Raw genomic sequence first — 9,968 nt, 5'->3', positions numbered from 1 at the left:
CTCAGGTGGAGGAAATTGCTACAGCCTGGGAAACGGGAGAATTATTTAAAAAGACAGAAACAGGTTTCTACAATTATAGGAACATCGTTTTTCTGGATTCTAATAGGGAGAGCAGCAAAACATTTGATTTGGGGATTAACTTCAGATGATTCTCACATGACCTCTTTTTATCTCGTGTTTTTTCCTAGCTTTTGTTCCTTTCTTTATCCATGGACTTCTAAATAGTCACTCAAGCTCTGCTCACTACTCCTGACTTTTCTGGGAAAAGTTAACTTTTGTTTACTTCCCTAATTCCCTTGGCCTCGCCGCTCCTTATCTGGCTGCTCTAGAAGGGAGACGTCGGTACAAGCTACGGAGCTTCCCAGTTGAGTCTGAGCGCCAAACCGAGCCCCTCGTCTCCCTCTCTCTCCAACTCTGGCAGGCGACTTTCAAATTCTTTACGTTTTCTGACCTTCACAGCCCAACCTGGCCGGGGTACCACCAAGCGATGAGCAGATCTTTTGGGTACCAGGCAAACTGTGTAGAGCCAGCCTCTTTCTACCACCACCCATCGGTGAAACTAGGAAGCACATGGTCCGAATCGAGAGAATAGCTGCGCTCGCACAACTCCATTAACTTTCAATTTATGTCTTTATTTTTGACTTTTAATTTCTCAAACATTGGCCTGAGAGTGTTGCTCAGTCTAGACCTCCCCGCCCCACTCCCCAACGTCCCATCCTTGATACCTCGCGATCGCACAAGTCCCATTCTTCTGCTTTGCAAGTCCCCACGATTTCGGTAGCGCCGAGAGACGTCTGGCAGAACTGAGGCCGGACTACCTTAAGGCAAAGCGCCTAAATCCAGCGAGCCAGCCTCCGAGGGGTGGCTCCCGACGCCACAGCCAATGGTTCCCCTTCTCTGTTTAAATAGATTTGCCATGTCAATCATTTTCTCTTTCTTCAGCCTCCCTTCCACCGCCATATTGGGCAACTAAAAAAAAGTGCTCGGCTTTTCGGGGTGTCTTTTGATATAACTTCCCTTTTTCCCAGTCTCTTCCTACACCAGGACTTTTGAGATAAGCCAGGTGTTTTTGTCTTGTTCGGTTTTGTTTCCTCCGCGGCTCGGTTTGGGAAACCCGCAGGCTCGTACCGGCTTGGTCTTGGACTAGCTTTCCCCATTTCCCCTCCCCTCCCCTCCCCTTCTCTCCTTTCCCCCCTCCCTCTCCCTCCCTCCCCTCGTCCCTCCCTCCCTCTCTCCCTTACACTTGATCTGCTGGGAGACTTTTCTGCTGGCTCTCCCGGGCTTCCCCCTGCCCCCTCCCCCAAACCCAACACTGATCCTAAAGCTTGTGTAATTATTGGTGGTTGTTTGTTTCCCTTGGCCCCGAACGGGAATCGCGGGACCTATATAAAAGGGGCTACGTGTTCGGACTTTTTTGTTGTTGTCGTTTTTAAAAGTTGAGTGGAGACGAGGGAGGACGATGTCAAACGTGCGTATTTCTGATGGGAGCCCGACCCTGGAGCGGATGGAAGGCAGGCCGGCGGAGTACCCCAAGCCTTCAGCTTGCCGCAGCCTCTTCGGCCCAGTGAACCATGAAGATTTAACGCAGGACTTAAAGAAGCATTGCAGGGACATCGAGGAGGACTGCCAACGCAAGTGGAATTTCGACTTTCGGAATCACAAGCCCTTGGAGGGGAGTTATGAGTGGCAACCTGTGGAGAAAGATAGTTTGCCCGAGTTTTATTTCAGGCCCCCCCGGAACCCCAAAGGGAGATGCCAGTTGCCCGGTCAGGAGAGTGGGGATCTAAACGGAGTGCGCCAAGCGGGGTTTTTCATTGCTTCTCAGGGAATCTCAGAGGACACCCACTTAAGAGATCAAAAGACTGAGGGTGCATCCGAAAGCCAGACGAGTTTGGCAGACCAGTGCACTGAGACGAGGAAACGACCGGCCACGGATGGTAATCGCTCCTTTAAAATTAAAATAAAACAAACCCCTCCCTTGTTTACTCGGTCTGTCTGGGCCACTCCTTGACTTTACTGGAGGTCCGTCCCCGAAGTTGTGTCTAGAGAACACCAGCGCAGTTCTTGGCTTTTCCATCGGTAGCTGAAGCTAGTAACTTTATGCTCCGGTGCTATCTATCATTTAACTAATTATCATTTCTTTTGAAGTTAAAGTTATGAGTTTCTTGCCAGTCAGTGTAAAAATGTATCTGTAAACTTAACGTTTAAACCCCACCGCCTCCCTAAAACACCTGTCCCCTCCCCCAGTCTGCCGTCATAAAGTACGTGAGTGACCTAAGCTATTATCTTGCAGCTAGGATGTTCCTATTATCCCTGTGAAAGATTGCTCTATATTATCCTTCGATAGGGACCGGGGACATGGGAGGAGGTCTTTGTTAAGAGCAACAATATTTTCAGGATTTTAAGACAATCAGCAATTGACCCAGGATTGTGGGTGGTGGTAGTATCCTCCCCTCCCCCTCCCCCGGCTAACTTTTTGTTAGCTAATGCTTTTAATAAAATCTGTTGCTTGTCTTCCCCCCTCCCCTCCGCAATTTCCCCTGCTAGATGTCTCACCTCAAAACAAAAGAGCCAACATTACTGAAGAAGAGGTTTCAGACACTTCTCCCAATGCTAGTTCAGTGGAGCAGACGCCCAAGAAGCCCAGTCTCAGAAGACATCACACGTAAACTACTTAGGTGGGTTGCTTAGCTAGGGTTCAGAAATGAAAGCAAACTGCACTGCTGGAACTGTTAGTCTCTGCAAACTCCTCAAACACATTTTATTTATTAGTCGTCTATGGATAAGAAGTTTGTTAGTTTGTTAAGGATATTTCAGGCCCCTCCCACCCATCCCCCCTACATATTTTGTGGGGCTGAAAGAATGGGTAAGGAGTGGAAAAGGATCGTTGAGTTTCATCAAGTTTCTCCATCAGACAGACCTTTTCTTTAGATCAATTAAGCAGTTACTCCAGAATGAAGGATAGCATCCTGGATGAGAACTTCTTATCCTGAAGGTAGTTCCCGATGAAAGGGAGATCATCGTCTTTTGAGCCTTCACAAAAACTCGATTGGAAGACGAGCTTTTTTTCAGTTTTAAGTAAGGGCTATAGTTGTTCCCTGCCCCAGCAGAGGAGTTTGAAGGTTTTATAATTTTTCAATGGTTTCAAATAAAAGTATTGTGTGAACTCTGAGGGAAGAAGGGGAAACAAATGGTTTCATCTTTTCATTTGAGAATAAACCGAGCTTCAGTGATTCACAGAAGAGGTTAGAAATAGGATGAAGTGGCATGTGCAACTCATTTATTTTGATCCTTCTAATGTCACACCACTTCTACTGGGTTTTTGGAGGCTGAAGGAAACCTAATTGTGCAAAAGAACACACAGAATCATAAAGGCTACCCACAGTTTTTCCACAGCTCTGAAGTGCTGTAAAGTAAAAGTTAATGAATTCTGTCCCCCTGTAAGCAATCTGGAACATGTCAGCGTGTATATGCAAATTATGCTAGAACAACTCACTATTTGGGTATTTGAAGAGGAAAAGGAATAATAAATATCAGGGCTGGCTAAGGCTGTGTCTACCTAACTCTAAGGAAGTGGAGATTTGCAATAATCTGCTGAATCTGATCAGTTCTGATAGACAGATTGAATAATTCAGTTCCCAAAGCTCTATTTAGGGGGCCTTAATTAATTCTTCAGGTCAACTAATTCTACTAGTATTGAAAATTACTTAAGAGTGGAAACTGAGTCATATTCTTCCCTGTATTCTTTGCCAGTGGCTGCCACATGGTAGGTAGGTGCACAGTAAACATTTATTCAATTTGGAATGAATCTGCAAATAGATATAGGACACTTTTAAAATGGGGGCTTGTTTTTATTAAAAACCCTGGAAAGTCACTCCAATTTTTTTTACATAAATGAAATGTATATAACCTCTAGACAATACAAAATGTCCACTTGAAGGGTTCGTTGAAAAATGGCTTTATAGAACTTCTCTATATGGTGGAGGAAATTGGATGAAAATTGTTGACTAATTCACCAGAAGATGTCAATACCTGCAGTGCTGCTAGGTCTCTTTCATGTGTCTTTTTGTATCAGACCCTGATAAATTTTTGGTCTTGTCTTATTCAGCCAAGCAGGATTTTTCAAATTCAAAGAATCTTTAGAAATGTTAACTCAGACATTTGCAACTAACACAAACAAAAAACAACTGTACACATGTATCCACTACAAGAAACAAGGATAAGCTTTGAAACATTTTACCCTATTTGCTTAAGAGATAGCCATAAAGTATTGCAAAAAGTCATAATCAGCCGGATGAAGTAGCTTGAAGGGCCACAACTGTATTTTCATACAGTTCACCTACACCACATACATTTTGTATCTTGTTAAATTTTTTTTGTACTGATTATCTAAACATGTGACCAATTCCCAGTATTCTCTTCTACCAATATAGATTAGTAGCTCATCTTTGTAACAGTTTAAAAAAAAGTTGCTTGGGACACTGAGACTTTGATTTACAAATCAGAATTTATAGCCTGGTCTTCATGACTCCAAGGCCCACTTTGTCAGGCTTCCTCTCATTCTATTCTTAGGCACTTTTCAAACAAAGGTGAGTCTTTGGGTTGTTGTTAATTTGTTTTGTCTCTCTGTATCTCTCTTCTTCCCGGTCATCAATTCAGATTCTCTATATAATTCCAGATTCCTTCATGGTATTGGGGGTGGAGGGGGGAGATTGGGGAGGTGGTAGTAAGAGTAAATACACAATTAAGGTAAACTGAATTAGCTTTGCTACTTAAAATCTTTACAGGCCTCAGTTTGGAAGAATGAATGACCAAAGAGATGACCTCATCTATCTGTCATTATTAGCCTTCTACATTTAGCTTGTGTATATAATCCACCTACTGAAAGCCATTGAGCAAGCAAGACAGTGAGAAAATAATTTTTACCAAGTGTAGTGATTTACTTTGCTGCTCTTAGAATTAGTTGTATCAATGCTCTTAATGTACTTTCCCCCCAATCTTTTATTTTGCAGAATTAAGAATGTGTCCTTGTTCATTGGATATACCAGAGCTTGATGAAACAAGGAAGATATAAATTAAATTTTAAGAATACATATCGCTGACTTCATGGAATGGATATCCTGTTTAAGCACTGAAAAGCAACAACAAAATAACACTAAAATTGTAGGCACTCTTAAAAGATGTGCCTCTAAAAGCATTGGATGTAGCATTATGCAATTAGGTTTTTCCTTATTTGCTTCATTGTACTACCTGTGTATATAGTTTTTACCCTTTATGTAGCACATAAACTGGGAAAGGGGGAGGGCAGTGGGGTGGGCTAAGATATGAAGAAAACTTGCTTCAAATTATATAGCAAGAATATAAATATATGACTTGCATGAAAAGAAGCAACCTTGGGTTGAGGGTGGTGGTTAAGCTTTCCTTTAAAGATGTAATATCCCTTTCAGTGAGATCTGAAATTTCTTTTTAAATTTTATTTTAAATTGCAACAATTAAAACAGTCAACAGCTGATTACTGTTTATTATATTACACTTATTAAGAATCAGGAGCTCTGATGTGTCCATTATGTTAAAGCAAAGGCTTTTTTAAAAGGAAGGTTATAAAGTGGAAACCTCTTTAAAGTGAAGTAATTATCCAGTTAATTAAGGCTTAAGCAAACAATCCACATAATTCAGGCAAAAACCAAAATTGACTATGAGTTCTGAATGATCAAAATTGGCAATCTGTACTTATCAGATAAGCCAGAAGATTGTCTACATATTACCTTCATTTTGTCCTTGCAAACATGGCCTAAATAATGCTCTCTGGGTATTTAAAAAAAAAAAAAGAAAGAAAAATCTTGAGATTCAAGTTAAAAAAAATAATGGGATGCTTTTTTAATTTAAAAATTCTCATTCTGTCTTGGCCATTTTACCCAGAGAGATGTGATGTGTTTGATGGAAGGTGAGAATAGATCAGAAGTAGTTGCTGGTGGAGGAGGGAAATGGATACTGCATCTTTAAACAGTATTTCTACATTGCTGTATGTTTATGAAACATTTTAAAGTGTACCTGTGTACATAACTCTGTAAAGACACTGAGAAAATTATACTAACTTATTTATGTTAAAAAGATTTTTTTTTAAATCTAGAAAATATAAAAGCCAAAGTGGCCTGTTTTGTGCATTTGTAAATGCTCTATTGGGTAGGCTTTTAGGGATTTTTTTTTCTCCTGTTAAATAATATGGCTGTGCTTAAAGGATTGCCTACTGAGCCAAGTATAACTTTTTTGTAATGTGTAATTGTTCCCTATCAAACAATCAATAAATAAAACTGCCATGGCTATTAAATGAGTTGTACTGATGTGGATGCTCCTTTTACACCTGATACTGGCTTTAATACAGACACACCATCAACTGGCAAAGGATCTTAAAAGGATGGGCCCAAATTTGAGTGAGTTATATTGGCCAAAATACACTTGTCCTAATTCTCCATTTAGTTTTAGGGATCATGCTGTTTGGGAGCTTGAAAAATACCTTAGAGGTCACATAGTCTAATCTTTATTTTGCAGACCAGGAAGTAGGCCCAGAGAAATTATTTGCCCAAGGTCATACAGGTACTAATGATGAGAACCAAGGTTTTCCCCTGAGGGGCTCTAATGACAAATCCAATGCTCTTTCCACTATTACCACATGAACAGGATCTCTGAAATGATAACCAAGCTCCTGGAATTGTACAAAACGATAAACATATCCCAACAATTTCAGGGAGCTGGGGCTGGGAGGGGTGTGGTAATCTTGTATAAGTGAGGAATAAGAATGTTAGTGGGTAACATTGATGACATCTATTTTGGTTACCCAGATATGCCCGGTAAAAGACATCGGTCTAGTAATAGAAAGTTCTTTGGAAACCAGGTAACAATCTGAATGTGATTAATACTTTACCATGTGATTCATATCTTGCTCATTTTCTCTCACATTACTTTAAAAGTTTAATCACGACCACAAATATGTTTTGACCAATATCCCTCTTTGTTCACTCCTTACCCATTAATAGATGTGAAATACACTCTGAAAATTCAACAAGTTTAACTCAACAAACATTAAGTACCTACCTACTTACTATGTAGAAAGATCAGGGTTCAAGCTGGGCCTCTGACACTAGATATATGATCCCAGAAGAGCCTTTAGGCAACTCTCTAGGCCTCATCAACTAAATCCTTGCAGTATGTTGGTGTGAAGGAGTGCCTCACATTAAAAAAAAAAAAGTCCTAATTCCTTTTCATATAAGCCCAAGGACAAAGCAATGTACTAGGTGTTCAATCTAACCCAAGAAAAAAAGGGTCCTACAGGAAAGATTTATTCTAAATATTTGGAAGGTCTTCCTTTTGAGTGAGTGACAAGAAAATACAATATTTTGATGGAGATTGTATAATTACCTTCTCTAGAGATTAAGAAAAAAAAAATCAGTCTTCCTCCATGGAATGATCTATTACACATAGCTTTTCTTAAGCAAGGTCCTCTTTAAAAAAAAAAAAAAAAGAAAACCTTCCCAATATGATTCAGGAAGATTTAATTACAATCCTTGGAGAAATGTTGCACTGTGCCTCCCTTTCTTCATTGGTTGCTCCACTTATCATTTTTATGAAGAAACAAGAATCAAAGTATTGGAATTGATCAGGTGATTCAAATTCTCATAGTAACTCAAGTAACTAAGCATCTGTTATATCTCTAGGCCTCAGTTAACTCACTGTAAAATGAAGAGATTGGACTAGCTCTCTAAAGCCTCTTCTAGCTTTAAAATTCTAGGCCTCTATGAACCAAACTGTCAACAGCAGGTAATTCTTCATCTTTCCCTTCCTTCTTATTTACACCACTACCTAGAGAGTTGAATGTTAATCCCCATATAAAGTTTTCAATGCTCTTAAAAATTAGTGAGTATTATTCTTTCCTGAAATTTTAATCATGGCTTAAGGGAAAATAGAAAATTTTAAATTTTATTTAAAAAAATTCTTCTTCTTGGAAAAAATCTGTTTTTTTATCCTTAATTTTGATCCCATTAAAATTTGACAACATAAGAATCTACCCTTTTCCTGTCTGGCCAGTCAAATCCAATCATCCTTCAAGGCCCAACTCAAATTCCACAGTACCTCCTCCATTCCTGGACAATTCCCTGTTTTCTCCATCTCTCTCTCTGTTTTGAACTCTTTTCCTTATTTTAAACAAATATGAGATAACCTCCATTCCTCATAACACACAATTCAGTGCTTGAGCACAGAAAAGGTAATAAATTAAAACTCCAATACAATTACTGAGGTTTTCTGAACTGGGACAAGATTCTTATTTCTTAAATTAGCAAATAATTTTGCACATTATGAAAATTTTGTCGATAACTACACCACTGTATAATACACTAAAGCAGTTTAGGACTGGAAAGGGCCTTAGAGAACATCTAGTCCAACAATATCATTTTATTAGAAAACTGAAGTCCAGAAAGAATTTGCCTACAATCACATCTCTAGTTAGTGGCAAAATAAGAACTTGAAAGTCTTCTGTTCTCTTTTTAAAAATCAAACTCCTATAATATAATTAAAATGAAATTCCATTTAGGTGAACTGAGTAGGCCTTGGGGAAAACATCATTCCCTGCTACTGACACAACATAGATCATCAGTTAGTGGGGTTGACCCGTGAGATGATAACTTTTTATCAGAAAGAAAAATCCATTAATTTAGAAAAAAGTATATAAATTTTAAAATCGTTTTTAATGTCTCCTTTATAAATTTTTAAATCTCAATTCAAAGACAACTGAAAAAAAATGTAAAACATTATTTCCCATACCAAATAGATTATCTTTACATTTGGCATTACACTCTTCAAAGTAAGCAAAAATAATTTAAAATTTTGAACCACAATTTAAACTTTAGCCTAAAATGTAATTGTTGATTAACTCATACGAATTGCTATTTATATTTTATGTACCTTATTTTGCTGAGAATTTCCACAATATACCTCAGAACTTTTGCCTCCACTTAAATAAATTACGGTTTGTACAAGAATTTCTAACTCTCAAACAGTAAGGTTTTTAAAAAATTCTACCAGCTCTTTGGAGGAGTAGTGGCGGGAGAAAGGAAGGGGCGAGGAGTTTACAGTGGTGTCCTCTCTAAGTATCAAAGTTCTTGCGTCAAAACAAGCTAGATAACTCGAAGATTTGGGGTGACCAAAAGAAGAAAAACTGGTGCTAAGCTGTGCCAGTCAAATTTACTGCAACATAGCGCCAAGAGCAACTACAGCAGCTTCCCTTTTACGCGCCTGTAGCAAGATTTCGAATTTAAAATCCGCCCGGCTGGCTAACTGTCGGCTGCTTTTCCCCCGGCTGCTGTAAGTAACCCGCGAGCGACCTCCCCGGAGCGCGCTGCGGACATCGCTCGGGTCAGTGGTGGCTGACATCTTTTCCTTCCATACAGCGATACTGGTCACTACTGCATTCGGCTCTTATAAGTGGTCATCCCTAAGGTACGGAGGACTGCCAGTAGAGCATAGCAGCTACGGCAAATTGGGCGGGTGACGACAAAAAAATCACTCTTTTAGTTGAGCGTCCCTCCAGCTAACTGGCCTGGTGCCCCTCTCGAACCCAAGCCTCCCTCTCCCCCCGCGTCCTTATTGCTTCCACGGAATTAAGTCTAGAGGGCGAGCCCCGCCACAATGACACTAGAAAGGCCAAGGAAATAAAGCCTTGCCGTCGTCTGTAGATGCTTTGGGGGGGTCATATTTTTCTCTTAGAATCACCCCCTGCCCAGCTCTTACATCTTTAGATCTAAGAAAGAAACAAAACGCGACTTTGATGGCCCGAACCTAAACCCAACAAAAACTTCCTCCCAACCCCCCTCCCCACCCAAGGTTATGGAGAGAAAATGGGGAGAGAGAATCTCTAAGAATGAACCGATCTTCTAGGGCAAGCTGCTTACTCCCACCCCTCATCCCAGGCTCCA

The 9,968-nt window shown here is 40.0% G+C and overlaps 1 protein-coding gene across 2 annotated transcripts; it reads left to right on the top strand.

Moving 5' to 3' along the window:
- Positions 1 to 932: 932 nt before the first annotated feature.
- On the top strand, positions 933 to 6,317 carry CDKN1B (cyclin dependent kinase inhibitor 1B). Of its 2 annotated transcripts, XM_043968928.1 has the most exons (3): positions 933 to 1,937; positions 2,548 to 2,678; positions 5,013 to 6,317. In XM_043968928.1, the coding sequence occupies exons 1-2, from the start codon at positions 1,460 to 1,462 to the stop codon at positions 2,667 to 2,669; spliced, it is 600 nt and encodes a 199-aa protein (XP_043824863.1). In that variant the 5' UTR covers positions 933 to 1,459; the 3' UTR covers positions 2,670 to 2,678; positions 5,013 to 6,317. The 2 variants fall into 2 exon arrangements, with proteins under 2 accessions (XP_043824863.1, XP_043824864.1); XM_043968929.1 differs by lacking the exon at positions 2,548 to 2,678.
- Positions 6,318 to 9,968: the final 3,651 nt, after the last annotated feature.

The sequence above is a fragment of the Dromiciops gliroides genome, chromosome 5 (genome assembly GCF_019393635.1).
Source record: "Dromiciops gliroides isolate mDroGli1 chromosome 5, mDroGli1.pri, whole genome shotgun sequence".
Lineage (NCBI taxonomy): Eukaryota > Metazoa > Chordata > Mammalia > Microbiotheria > Microbiotheriidae > Dromiciops > Dromiciops gliroides.
Note: the sequence above shows the minus strand (reverse complement) of the source record. Positions and strands in the feature narration are given on the sequence as shown.

What these genes read in the sequence shown, in the direction of transcription:
- CDKN1B (XM_043968928.1), top strand. Translation starts at nt 1,460, where the DNA reads ATGTCAAACGTGCGTATTTCTGATGGGAGCCCGACCCTGGAGCGGATG. An exon ending in GAAACGACCGGCCACGGATG is followed by an intron (nt 1,938 to 2,547) that starts GTAATCGCTCCT and finishes TTCCCCTGCTAG; the next exon opens with ATGTCTCACCTCAAAACAAA.